The sequence below is a fragment of the Antrostomus carolinensis genome, unplaced genomic scaffold (assembly GCF_000700745.2).
Source record: "Antrostomus carolinensis isolate BGI_N321 unplaced genomic scaffold, ASM70074v2 scaffold13719, whole genome shotgun sequence".
Lineage (NCBI taxonomy): Eukaryota > Metazoa > Chordata > Aves > Caprimulgiformes > Caprimulgidae > Antrostomus > Antrostomus carolinensis.
The window spans coordinates 4,859-19,156 of record NW_010340719.1 but is presented as its reverse complement, the minus strand read 5'-3'; the positions used below and the strand labels follow the sequence as shown (position 1 = coordinate 19,156).

At 51.4% G+C, this 14,298-nt stretch overlaps 1 protein-coding gene across 1 annotated transcript; it reads right to left on the bottom strand.

Annotated features, from left to right (window-relative positions):
- Positions 1-1,006: 1,006 nt before the first annotated feature.
- On the bottom strand, positions 1,007-8,182 carry LOC104531387 (transcription factor AP-2-epsilon; the record flags this gene model as incomplete). Its single annotated transcript, XM_010176255.2, has 5 exons — positions 1,007-1,295; positions 2,036-2,177; positions 4,855-4,973; positions 5,220-5,448; positions 7,964-8,182. Coding segments are annotated over 5 exons (998 nt in total), but the record flags the coding sequence as incomplete, so codon positions are not given.
- Positions 8,183-14,298: the final 6,116 nt, after the last annotated feature.

The window sequence follows — 14,298 nt, the reverse complement described above, 5'->3', positions numbered from 1 at the left end:
CCCCCACCCCCCAAAAAAGGCAAAACAAAACAAAAAAAAACCCCAAAACTCAATTTGATATAAATAACTTGCACTGGACATTTTAAAACTTTCAGATTTTAATTACACATAAATAAATATATACAGATTTAGAACAGTTCAGTTTGGCCTGGTTCAAGTTCTGCCCCTTGTGCTTTATTATTAATTTTAGAGACTTGTGTGCTGTTATCTGTAGGTTGTGGAGTTTTAATTAGTCCTGGGTTTAACTTCACCTGCTTTATCCCCAGCTGTGACCGTAGCCATGGGGAAGGTTCTCCTGGATCAGCTCCTGCCCCGGGAACCCTCGGATGTGTGGATTGTTCCTCCCCTCGCCCTACGGCTCAGAGCTGCCCAGCCCTGGGGAAAATCCACGTTGAGTCTCAGTTTGAAAACTGTAAACAAAGTCCGAAACTGCTTTAAATCCAGAGCAGTTCTGCTGGCAATTTTCTCTCGGCCTGGCTTGAGGACTGGGCTGTAGGTGGGGAAATAGGAAGGTTTCCTGTGTGATAAATCCAGGTCCAGCCAGCACCCCGGCTCCCTGCTTGTGCCTCTGGTTCTTACATTGATGAGGCTTTTGCTCTTTCTTCTCAGTTTTTTTTTTTCAATTGGAACAAATTCCTGGAGCATGTCAGGATTTCACTACAGGTTTTTTTTAAAAAAAAAACAAAACAAAATAAAATTGCACATGACTTGGCTTCCTGCATCCACGATTTCAAAAAAAAAAAAAAAAGAAAGAAAAAGAAAAAAAAAGGCAAAAGCCATTAACCTGGCTTATTTTCTCCATCTCACTGCGTCCATTAGAGTTGTTTTCTTCTTAAATCCTTTAAATCTTCTTTTTTGTCTTGTCTTTGTTGAGTTTCATCCCAAGTTCAACTGTTGCCATTCAGAGAATGGTGTGCAGGGTGGTCTTTCCCCTTGGTGCTGTTGGGTCTCTTCTGGTAACCAGGGAAATCTCCCACGGGGACAAAGGAGGGATGGAGCCAGCACGTTATTTCCGATGCTTCGCTTCTTTTTCTGACGCTTTGGAGTCTCCAGCCGTGTGCCCGTTCCCTGTGCTGTTCATGAACATTTTATCCAGCCCCTTGAGGGACTCCACCAGGTAGTTCTGGAAGGCCGTGAGCGCCGCGCAGATGGCGGGACCCCCAAAGCCGTGGGTTATCAAGCTGAAATGAGTCAAACAGCTCTGGACACCCGGCTCTAAGATGAGCGAGGGGCGGCTGTTCCCCAGCGGTGAGCGATCCTGGGCTATCAAATCTGCAAACTCTTTACAAATTTGCCTGCAAGAGAAAAGGTTGCGTGAGTGGAAATGCCGATGGAGAGCTGCAGGGATGGAGGTGGGTTGGGGGGTCTCTATTCCTCCTCCCTGCCCAAGCAGCTGCCTCCGCTCTGGCAGTTTTCAGCCCCTGCCTGCAGAGTCACAGCTGCTGCTGCTTCGAAGGGGCACGTGTGGCAGAGCTGAAATGCCACCTGGGGTTAAGTGAACCCAGGGCCAAGCCCCTCAATCCATGCTGACACTTCACCTTGCTGCAGGTCTTTCAGAAAAGGAGGCTGAGGGGAGACCTTCTGGCTCTACAACTCCCTGAAAGGAGGGTGGAGAGAGGTGGGGGGGGGGCCGTTGAACCAAGGAACAAGGGACAGGACAAGAGGAAATGGGCTCCAGTTGTGGCCAGGGCAGTTGAGATGGGATGTGAGGAAGAATTTCTTTGCTGAAAGGGTTCTGAGGCATTGGAAGGGGTTGCCCAGGGCAGTGGTGGAGTCTCCATCCCTGGAGGGATTGAAGAGTCGTGTAGACACAGTGCTGAGGGACATGGGTTAGTCATAGGGGACTGGTCAGTGTTGGGTTCATGGTTGGACTCGATGAGCTTAAAGGGCTTTTCCAACCCAGGCAATTCTGGGATCTGTGTTCAGCATATGAGACCATCTTTTTCCCACAGAAGGGAAAGCTTTCAGGGCTGACTGTGCCCTTCCAGGCTGTGGGTAGCTAATGTGGTGGTGGCTCGTTGCCATCTGTACTCACTTGGTAGCCAGCAGCATGTTTTTCCTGGTGTGGAGCTCCGTGGGGTCGGAGTGCTGTCGGCACAGGTACTCCGCTGCCGCTTTGGCTGGGAACTCTGTTTCACACACGTACCCAAAATCCCGAGCCAGGTGAACGGCTTCACCTACGAGCAGGACAGATCGACAAGGGGTGTCAGTGTGGAAGGGGAACACTTTCTGCAGCAGCTGCAGCCACCTCACCCATGTGGCTTATTCCTGCCACGACTGGAGCACGTTCCTTTCTCACTTGCCACCCAAGAGCTCTCTGGGTGACAGAGGTGTTTCTCACTTGGACACTTCCCTTGCTACATCTTTCGCTCCCCACTTCCAAAATTTTCTGCTTGGCCTCTCCAAATTCAACAGAGATTTAAACAGGGGCTGGGGGGTGGAAAGGCGACCTTAGCCCTGTGACTGTGAGACAAAACGGGGGTGTGAGCAATGGGCAGGAGGAAGGGATTTACAGCGAGCCCTCGGGCTGGACACACAGGCAGCGTATCCATCACCCCGTGGAAATGCCCACCCATTGATGGAATTGATCCATCTCCAGGCGTCCCCGTGGAAATAATCCGAGCTGATGGCAATTGATCATGCCCAACACCCGAAATCCCGGTCGGGCAGGCAGAGCTAATTCGACTTGCCCCCCTGCTGCTCATACATATTAGGCCATCCATCCTAATAGCATTAACCTAGATCCCATCCCAGTCTCCCCAGCTCCTGGAGCTCAGTCTGTGAACCCATGTTATGGGGAAAGTGTCTGTGCCTCCCGTGTGACGATAACGCTTTCTGCTTCGTCGCCTCTTCCAAAGAAGGAGCGAATAAGGTGAACCTGGAGAATCGGAACTGCAGTCGTCTGTGTGCCAAAAAACCATCGGGAAGTAACAGCTGCTGAGAAACAGCTCTTGTGACAAGAAAAAAGAGCTGTGTGACCTCACGGTGAGAGCCGAGCCTGGACCAGGATTTTTTTCCTCCATCAGTGTCTGCGAGTGGCTGCGCAGAGGAAGGTTTTAAAGGCAGTTGGGGTGCTGGCTTAGGGAGGTGACAGCGGAGGGGACAAGGTGATCTGGCTTTTGAAAGGAGGAGAGGCTGGAGGAGAGCACTCGGGGGGCCACGGTAGGAACCTGTCTGAATGCACACCCCTTCCTGAGGGATCCTTAGGGATGTTTCCGAAGCTGAAATACAGCCTCGCTGCTCCCCGGGGTCCTGCTGGAGCTATTCCCACAGAACAGGTGCCCAAGAGAGGGCAAGTGCTCAGTGTAGGTGGTGAAGGCTCCCAAAGGAAGGTGTGTTTCTACCCACAGTCCTCATCATGCTCCCTGGGCTCTCCAGCACCTCTTAACATCTGTAGGTCAATGTAAGTAAAAGTCGATCCTCAGCATTCAAAAAAACACCCAGGATTTTTTAAAAATAAACAGACATTGGGAAGGGAGAGGGGAGAAAAATTAAACCAAGGTCCAAACGTCCAAGGAAAAGGGTGTCTGGGGCAAAGGGGCACAAGCAATTGCTGTATGCTGAGTAATGATGATGCCATGGCACCTTCCTCTGGGTGAAACATCTCCCAGCACCGTGACTCTTGTCTGCAGGAAGAAATTGTATCCACCAAGCACACATGGCACCGCTCTTGTATTTCCTATGAGCTGGTGAGTAGTAACCAAAACATCAGCAGCCACCTGAAATCAAAATGTACTTTTCTTCCTTCCTTTCTTTCTTTCATTCTTTTCTTTCTTCTCTTTTAATGGAAATCAGCCTTTCATTCAGCACGAACCAACTGCCCTCAGTAACAACCTCGGCCTAATGAAGCGGGTCATTTAATTTGCTGCCAACAATGGAGATGATTTTCTATTCAGAACCTGCAGGCAGCTGCCTCCAACACGCTGGGAGCAAACACAATGGATTCCAAAGCTCGGAGGGAGCCGGAGCTGTCATTGCGTTTGTTTGTGTCCCGTGTCCCTTTCTCCCAAGCTCCAGTGGCGACATCATCATTTCCATCGCCCAAAAAAAAGTGGGAGGGGAGCAAATAAACAAGTGGCTTTAAACAGGGGCACCTCACACGGCAGGGCTGGGAGTACGCCGCCTGCCCAGCGTGGGTGCCGTGGTCAAGCCCTTAATGCTGCGCTCTGGGGATGGTGGTGACAACCTTCACCTCTGCTTGCAAGACCTCAGAGCTGTGTGGTCTCTCCTCTGGGTCTCACTTGTCCCCTGCTGTCCCAGGGGAGGAGGGCAGGACTCAGCTGTGGGGCACCTCCTTACAGGAGACCTTCTGATGGTTTAGTATTGGACAGGTACGGTTGGACTTGATGATCTCAAAGGTCTTTTCCAACCAAATAGTTCTATGAGACATGGACCCGAGTGTGATGACGGAGGCTGGGCAGAACAGGGTGATGCTGCTGAGGGTGGCAGGGTGGGCAGCACCCACACTGGGTCCTCAGCGGGTGCACAGTGCTATAGAACAGCTCTGAATTTGGCAGCTTTATTCAAGCTTTTGTTGTGTTTGGTGTCTGTGAACCTGACGAAGTGTTACCAGAACCAGCTCACAGACATGAGCGGTGCCCTCGGATACAGCCCAGAGGAACCTCACGGCCCCGCTCAGGCCATGGGTGACTTTTCCCTGTGGGCTATGACTGGTCCCACAGCAATGTCTGAGTTTCACACACAGACACGCTTGAATCAGCGTGGAGACTGACTTGGGGATGTTTCCAGTCTCCGTCGGTGGTGACTGCTGCATATTTGAAGTGTTCTCATGTGTGGAAAGCTGCAAATGAAGGGTATTGAAGTTTCGACCCTCCCATGCTCCTCGGCTCTTACCTTCCACGAGGGATGTCAGCAGGGTGACGTTGGCAGCTTTGCGCCTTCCTGCAGGTAGATTTAAGCCGATTTTCTCTAATCTTTCCCTTAAACACCGACCCCCGTTTTTGGATTTTGCTCTGAAAAGAGAAAAGAAAGGAAGAGGAGAAATTACAATTATTGTTGAAATAACTATAATCCCAGTTTAAGGTTTGAAAGGAAAGAAGGAAAAGCAACACCAATGCTATTGCCCCGTGCACCACACACCAGAACTTCTCATCTCCATTAATCTCAGAGGTAAGAGCTCACTTCAGCCTCACCCGACGTGTTTCAGCAGCACAGCCTGGCACCCTTGGGCTGTCCCTGGGCTCCCAGGAGCCTCTTACCTGCGGAGAACTCCTCCGAGGAGAGAAGCGTTGAGACACTCGGGGGGCGAGAGCCTTCTCTGCACCTCCCCGACCGTCACCTTGTACTTGGAGGTGGAGCTGAGAAGAGAGAGGCGGCCAGGCACGGAGCAGAAGACCTCATTGGGATTCGTCACCCCTCCGATCAGGCCATCTTTGTTCATTGACAGGGTGGAAATGCTGGTGCCATTGGCCTTCGAGGGGATGGGCACTGGGAGACAAGGAAGGGAGAGAGAAGAGGAGACCATGGCTGAGACTCCAGAGCCAGGGAAAGCTGCTCAGGGACTCTCCTGGCAGCTTTTGAGCCCCCAGCACCCACACGCTGCCATCCTTGGGCATCAGCATGGCTGGCTGGGGTATCTCAGCGAGTTCCTTATTTCCCTTAATAAAGAAGAGAGGTGGGGTGATGAAACTAAATAATTTTTTAAAGAAGGAAGAAGCCTGGACTCTGCTCTCTCCTGCTTTCCCACCCCTCCCAGCTCCTCTGTAATTAAACCCAAGGTTTTGGGCTGGTCTCCTGGAAGGCTTGGGACTGTCCCAGCATCACTGCCTGGCCCTGTGACCAGCTCCCATCCCAGTCCCCACTGGGCACTCATGGATTGGGGTGGCAGGACACAGTGCTGCTCCTCTCCCAGCTCTGGGATGGGATGGCAGCTCCAGCCCCTGCTCTGTGCAGGCTGCGTCCCACTGGATGGGGTCAGCAGGGCTGAGCCACGACCGTCGTGTCCTGGATAAAACCCGGGAGGTGCCGGGGTGGCCAAGAGCCCTGTGTGCCAGTGTGTGCCCACAAGAACCTGTGGAAAGAGTCTCTTTGACTTCAGCTTTGGGATTGATCCCTCAACGAGCTGCAGCCCTAAACTTTCATCATCCCTGGTTTAAAGGAAGCTTGAGAAGATCAAACCTAATTAATCCAGCACAAACTTCCTTTGACTTAATGAGCAAAAAGTCAGTTACCACCAGAGGTTGGGCAGGCACTGGTGGCTGCAGCATCACATCGTCACACCCGGGGTGAAACGGGCACGGCTTTCCCATACATTGTTCCAGTAAGAAATGTTCTTAGGTGCAATAAAGGTTTATAGGTTAAAACTGTGGCTGAAACTGGTACCAAATCTCTTTGGTTTTTATGTTCTGAAGTTAATAACCAGTTAAACTCTGGAAAAAAAAAAAGCAGGTTTTGAAAGAATCCAAAGAGGATTGCAAATGCCATCGCTCCAGATCATTTCAGCCCTGGCATTCTTTGTGGTTCCTCAGTAGTGACTGTTCCATAACTCACATTCAGATGGTTCCTGCAAGCGAATACCAGGGCGAGATGCAGGATTTATAAAGGAAATACATAAAATGAAACAGAAAACCCCAAAATTAACTGTGGAGGGTACCCAGACTGGATCTACTAGGGCCACTTAAAATCAACATATTGTAAATGCAGCTCAACCACTTGTTGGCGTGGCAATAAAAAAGTAGCGTGTGTTACATAGAGGTGGCTGATGTTCTGAAAGAAGAATGGAAAGAGCTGAGGTACGTTCAGTTTCGAAGGGTGAGATGTGCTGGTGCCCTGCTGCAGTCAGCCACTGCCGTGCTGGCGTTTGCCACGACTGCAGCTGGTTGAGGGATGTTGAGGGAAGAACAAATAGAGGAACATCACCACAAGATGTAGGAAACCAGAGCTACTTCCAGGAAGCAGCAACTTCAAAGCTTTCTTCCACAGTCCCAGAACAGGTTATATTTGTCTCTAGGGGACACCCTTAAAATAAATTCAGAGCTTGTTTTACAGATATCCACGCGTTGCTGCCAAGGCGTGTGTCACTTCAGGTCCAAGCACCCAGCAGACACCCCTGGAGAGCAGGTGGGACTTGTCGTGCCATGTGCTTTGTCTGTCTGCAAAGAGCTCTGCATCATTTCTAAGCTGGCAGATCTGTGCATGCCTGGGATCATGTGGTGCCGTGCGTTGGAGCCGCATGCGTGGCTGGGACCTGCGTATGCACGAGGGACCGAGCAGCCATGCAAGGGAGAGAGGAACCTGCCTTGCTGTGAAACATGTCCATGAAACCTGGCATCTGGGGAGGAGACAAGCCAGCTGGCACCAGAGCCTGTGGAAAATGGGGCTGGAGATGGGTCTGATACAGAACTGGGGTGCTGGAGTCGTCCCGCCGGCAGCAGCAGTGTGCGGGCAGGGGCAGGGCGGTGGGAAGGCAGGGATGGATGGCGATGCACAGCATGGAGACACCACGAGACTTTCGAAACACACACTGGCATTTTTAGGAATGATGCTACTGTCAGAAACAGAAACTGGAAACCCAGAGCCTGCTGCTGCCAAGGTCAATGCCCAGAGCAGCCCAGGCAGCCCTGCTCTGTGCCACGAGCGAACCATGCAGGCACCAGCGCTGGGTGCCCATCACAGAACATCAGCATTGGCATCGCTCTTCTGCCTCAGAGCCTCAGCCGAGGCCAGAGCCCTGGCACATTCAGCACGTGCAGGCACAGGACAGGGTCCCCTGTGTCATGGGGAGCTCACACCCTCGGCAGCGGGACGCGGAAGGTGCGGAGGGAGAACCGGAGCGGGCGGCTGGCCCAGCATCACATAGGGGTTAGCGGCAGCGCTGGAAACTGAGCCGGTCTCTTGAGTCCTGTAACAGTGCTTCAGCCATTAGACAACGTTCCCTCCACACAACAAGCATCAACACAGCCACATTCGCCATTCAGTATTAATTATTGGTATTTGGCCTCACCTGCTGCTGTTTGCCTGGTTTGATCTGCAGCTTGTTTGCCCATAAACATGCTGCAGGAAGGAGACAAGCTACCATTAAAGCCTGACAGCTTTGTTTCCTTGGCTTTTGGGGAACCAAAATTGTCTCTTGTCATCTGAGTAAACCAAAAGTCCCCCTCGATCTTCAGTTGCTGCTTTCCTGTTCCCGCAAGCAGCAGGTGATCGGAGCACCTGAGCCAGCCTGCAGACAAGAAGGAAGCATGAGACCGTTGCGGGTCGGCACGGCGCGTAGCCAACAGCCCAACACCCCGGCACCCGAGCACGCTGACCCCCTGCCACCGCTGCCGTGGGTGGGCAGGAGCCACGAGACCCTTCCAAACCAAGATGGGTGCATGCAGGAGCCTGGTCCCGCCGGGAAGGGCTGGGTGCTGCTTCCCACAGCTTCACGTTGAGGGTGCTATGGGGCAGAGACACAAACCACTGGAGCAGAGACAGGGGTTTTCAGGGTGAGGTTTTGGGGTGCCAGGTGCTGAATAGGTGAGTGGGAAGCACTGGGAGCTGCTGTGCTGGAGCAGAGGAGCACGGCACGGACCTGAGCCCCACGCTGCGCTTTGCACCCAGAATGGAAATGTCACATCAGTGTCACTGCACTGGCCACCCCTGCTGAGATTTCCTGGGTTTGGCCCCAGGTCAGTGTGCCAGCTCTCGCCCCACTCATCCCCACAGCCAGGGCTTGGGCAGGCTCAGCTGCCACCCGTGACCATGGAGGACACAGTTTACAGCAGAAACACGCCCCAGAGATGCTCGTTCACAGCGAGGGACCGACGGGTTACGCAGGCTGACAAGGAAAGGGTTAAACGCTGGTGCCCAAACTGCTGGGTGCCCAGGAGCTTGGCCCCCTCCCTCCAGGCCCAGCCTGATGAGTGGGACAAGGCTCAGCTGGGTCACCCCACCCCACCCAGGGAGATACAAAGGGCAGGACACGCGCTGTAGTGCCCAATGTGGGGCTCTGGTTGGGTTGATTCAGCCAGAGGAAGAGGAGAAAAGGGACCTTGGGCTTTAGTGGCTGCTCAGAGACTTCCTGGGGAGTGTGAGGTTTTTTTTCTCCTATGTCCATCTTTCCTCTCTGTTGTTATTATTTCCCAATTATTTTCTGATGGGCCCTGTGTGAGCTCTGCAAGCTGTGTGACCCATGGGTGAAGGGAGCGTGAGCTGGGGAAAGGCTGTTCCCAAAAGCTGGGAGCTGCAGCTGGACCTGCTGATGCTGGTTGGACATGAATCAGGAAGCTCATGGTGAAGACCCAGCTGGATCTGGGGAACAGGAGGGTGAACACTCGTGCTGTGCTACTGGCAGACTTGTTCTGGAGCAAAAAAATGCTGTGAGTGTGAGGGGCTCTTGTGAAAATGAGCTGCCAAGTGGGTTGGTGTCACCTGGGGGACTGGGGATGGTGGGAGAGGGACAAGAGCCCTGGGCATGGTCCCAGCAGGATGAATTGCTGGAGAGAATGTAGATGTGTCTACATGGGGGAAAAGAAAATATATCATAGTTTGCTCCCTGAAACCCCTCGCTCCTTGAGGTTTGGTTGCTTCACTATGTCCCCCTAAAGATGTTTTGCTCTTTCTTTCACTGCCAGGCACTCCTGAGAGGTTTTTTTCCCCGTGGGAGGGTTTGCTTAGTTCAGATTCATCCTGCTGCTCCTCTCTCAGCAAAGCCAAGAGGCCTCGACTGGTGTTGCTGATACTCAGCTCCTCAGGTAGAGGTGAGCACAAACCAAAGCCCCAGGGAAGCGTTTTGCCCCAGTGACCCTCTGGTCCTGGGGATGCTGCAGCTGGTGGAGCTGCACGAGTATTGGAGGAATCAGATTTGAAAGGGAAACCTGATTTTGCAATAAGGTTGTGCTGACAGACCTTGAAGAGCTTCACACATTGCTAATCCCCAGCCCAGTGCTGGCTCAGGACCAGGCACTGGAGCCATTAAGCTGTACTGGTGTGAGCTGGCTCGTTATTGCAGCTGAGGAAAATTGAGGCACAGAACAAGTTAAATGATTTACCAAAGATCAGGTGTATGGGTGTGATCTGAATGCTGGTGCTCCTGGTCTGTGGGAACGCTTTCCTGAGCAACCCGGGCTTCACAGCAACTCCTGACACTCAGACAATACCTGTAGAAAACTGGTTAAGTGTGGCCTCTGCTTTCCTGGCTCCAGACTTGCTCTTCAGTGCTGTGAAATAGGTGTTTGTCACCCACTGTCTTGTCTCAGGATGCTCTTGTACTTTTAAGTTAGCTGCTGAGAATGGCAGCGTGTCAATCGGGTGTGCGACGTCTTGATGAATGTGGGAAGGGAAACAATCCCAGTTTCTTGTGTATAATGTCACAGGAAGCGTTTCCATGAGACTCAGCATCTCACTGCTGCTGTTACTGTGGCAAGGCAGGTACTTCTTGTGATACTTCACGTGTGTGTGGAGCTGCAGCACAGAGTGACACAAACTCCCTCGCTGGTCACCTGTCCTGGTGCTGTGTGGCAGGGACATGTGGCTTCACTGCTCTCTGACCCCACAAGCTGTCTGCTCTCCCATCAGCCATCCTTTTCTGTGCTGAGTGGGGTCTAGTTGTCTTTTAAACACACCCTGGGTGTAAAAGCTCCCACAACTCCACTTGCTGTGGCGTGAAAACCCCTGATGCAGAGAGAGAGAGCGATTTCAAAGCAAGTCCCTGTTTCCAAGAACTCCAAAGGCTTCATCCCCGAGCTGGGGAGCACCCTGCCCATGTGGGGTTGTCCCCCATGTCCAGTGCAGCCAGCAGCCTGGAGGCAGCGGGGAGCCCACCAGCTGGGATGTGTGGTGGTTCCTCTTGGCTGGCTGCAGCCAGCTCCCTGCTCTGCCAGGGAATTGTTTTATAGAATCATTCTGGTTGGAAAAGACCTTTAAGATCATCCAGTCCAACTGAAGGCACTGGGCAGGTCACCTCCCCAGTTTGGGCTTGACTGTCTCCATCAATAAAATGGAGATAATTAGATCTACCTGGGAGGGATGCTGTGATACCAAATTAAAACTTGCCAAGTGATCCCTGGATGAAAGGTGCCTCCAGGTGAGAAGCCCCTGGATGGTAAATGTAGCCAGAGGGATTTGAGCAAGAGCCTAAACACAGGCCGTGGTGATGCTCCTTGGAGAAGCAGACAGGCATGGAAAGGCAATCCCCACAGACATGAGGTCCTGTTGCCTCCAGTGATGCTGCAGGTGTGGTGGGATTCCATAGCTTTGTTTCTATGAGGGCTTTCCAGGAGATACCAGGCAGCAGAGTGAAAGAGAAGAACCACCACTGAACTGATGATGATCCCTCATTTGTGAGTCTAGAGGATGGAGCAAGGAGCTGAGCGCTTTCAAGGTGTCCCAAGATAAAGCAGGAAATTTCTGATACTTTTATTCTGGTTTGCAGAGGTTGGTGCATTGTTTTTTTTTAAAGAAGGAGCAAAAGAAACATGTTCTTCAAAAGCTTTTACTGAGGGAGCTCAAAAGCCTTGGAGAATGTCCTGCTTTTCCCCAGCGAGTTTCAGCATGGACCGATCTGCAGCCCTGCACCTCTGCTGCCTCCTCATCCCTCTCCAGTCTGGTCTGGGGTGATGATGCTCCATCCTCGAGCTCCTGTGCTTCCTTTCCTTCCTCATCTGGGTTCACAAGCATCTGTGTCTGAAACTGCCTCTGTGATTCCTGAAAACAGCCGCTTTTACATGTAAAAGGTGCCTGTGCAGCCCAGGCTGCAGTGGTGATGCTGCCCGTGCTCGGGGGCTGAGTGCACACCATCCACTTCTGGGTTTGCTTTTGTTTGGTTGGTTTTTTTTTTAAGGGAAAAGAGATTTTACCTACAAAAAGAAAAAGACAAAGTACTGACTCGTTTCCATAGGAGAAATGTGCTACCTGCTTGCAAAATGATTTGTAAGCAGGAGAATTTGTGGTACTTGGAAACGGAATTGTTTATTGTGGTGTTATTTGTTCAGTTTTGTTTCCAGATGGAACTCGGGGTGCTGCGAGGGGAAAAACGAGTCTGGAGGGAACATGCAAATTGCTGCCCCGTCTTAAAGAACTGTTTTCTTCTCTCCTCAGATGCATTACAGGTAAATCCTCCTCAGCAGCACTGAATCCCTGGATACTGGAGCTTTTGTTGCAATGTCTCTTTCAGAAGTGGGAGAGTGCTACAGCTCAGGTTTTAAAGAGGTGTCAGTTAATCCTTTCAGGAGACTCCCTGGGACAAAGTGATCTCTCATCTTCAGGCACAGCGCTGTCTCCAGCCACCCCTAAAGCATCTCAGCCCCCTGCTCCCTGTTGGCTCAGCCGTGTCGGGCATCACCACAGGTTCAGGCCATCCCAAAAAAAGGTGGAAGGAGCCCCACGTTGTCCTGCCCTGCAAAGGGGACGTCTCCACCATGCAAGCCTATTTTGGCTGCTCCTTGCTGCAGCTGCTGAGGGTTGCTGCCACGATATTGTAGGTCTGGTGATGATGGCCCTGAGTTTTGGTCCCCGCAGCAGATGGGGTGTGGGCAGCTCTGGTTGGCAGCGGTGGAAAGTTCTGGGATGCTTGTGTGGAGCCCATGGTGGAAGGTGCTCCAGATAGATGAGGGATTGCTGGTGTCTTCCAGGAAGAGCTTTCAGTGCGCTGATCTAACCTTCATTTGAATGTCTCTGATGTAAATTATAAGATGGAGATACATCTAGAAAGAAGTATCTGCATGTGGGTGTGAGCCAGAGGCGACTGCTCCTGCCATGGCTTTACCAGCCCTTCTTCACCCAGGAGGTGCTGCCGAGTTCAGCTGCTTCCATTTCCTGGTGTCTCAGCAGAGAGGTATTTATTGATGGTCCAGGGAAGGAGGTCAGTGCCATCAGCTATATTTCAAACCCGCAGTCTGTAATTATCCTTTCTTCCCAGAGGGGATTATACAGGTATTTTCTTTATCTTGAATGCACAACCTGAACCAAGTCCCCATGTCAAAGAGCCTCTCGAAGAAATGCCGTCATCAGCTCGAAGGCCTTTTCAAATGGAAGGATGGAAAGAATCTTGGGTTTTATCTCTGGGCTTTCCAGATTGCCAAGTCCTGATAGGGAAATGGATCTCGGACCCTCAAAGAAGAGGGGGAGCAGGGCTACAGCTCAAACTATTCCCATGAGAAAGCTAATCAGGAGAGGTCCCATGCCTATGCAAAGCTCCCGTACTTAACATTTTGTTTCCAATGCAAATCAATACATTAGTTTTTGGGGTTTTTTTAAAATGAACTAAATCTTAAGGTGTCATGTGGTATTAATTGCATTTTTCTTTCTGTGCCTCTGTTTTACCCAGCAAAGCATTGGCTGTGTGTCACTGCAGGTCTCTGCTCCTGGGGAGCTCCAGGCAGGAAGGTTCAGCGTCCCCGAGACCAGCGGATACGACATCTCAGTTAAGGATGGAACCTTCCTAGTACGAAGTGTCATGACAGGAATGGTAAATCAATATAATTAAATGTACTCAGACCTTTGCCAAAGCACCCTGTGCTCCTTCAGGACTGGGAAAGGGGTTTAGGAAACTGTTTGTAATTAATAATTTCAGCTAATGCATTTTGTTGCTTTACCATTTAGGAAAGATTCAGCCTCAAACGTGCTGCTTGTTCAGAATATTTTGTGAATTTTTTGGAAGCCGCTCCCAAGCGTTGTGTTCTGAGCTCCCAAAGGTTTCCCTGCTGTACTTCATTCTATGGACTGGGCTTTGGGGAGCCTCTGACACAGCAACCTGGACAGTAACCTCAGGAACACCCCCCTGGAAAGCAGCAAATATAAATGATTAAAATGTCCTTCTAATGAGTGAAACCCAAGTGCTTGAAGATTTGCAGGAAATGAATGAAAAAGGGTTTGGATGATTTTGAAGCATGTTTGTGGATATTTGTTGCAGGTGGGTTTTGCTGCCTGTTGGAAGAACTGCTCTGGTACAGCAACGTCCCCTCCCCAAACGCTCCACTTCTCACTCGTACCTTTGCGGCTTCATTTGAAAAGTCACTTTAGTGTGATAATTCAGATTATTTCACTTCCCCCTGATTTTTTTTTTATCTGCATCTAAGCCCTTTTGTATCTCCATTAGAAAAATAACAACCCTTTAAAAGTCAGTTCAGTGACTGACTGCTCTGTGGATCTGCAGCTCTGCCTCTGCTCCTACAGAATGTGTGTTCCACAGCACAAAACACACAGGTGTTGGGGAGGGAAGAACCTGAAACAGGAGGCTGGAGAGCCCCAGGATTTAAGCCAGAGGAACTGGAAACCTGCACTGCTCCGTGCTGACACCAAGGCAAGTTCCTCATCCCACGTCCCCCCAGCCCGGTTCAGCCGCGCCGCGCGCTCTCC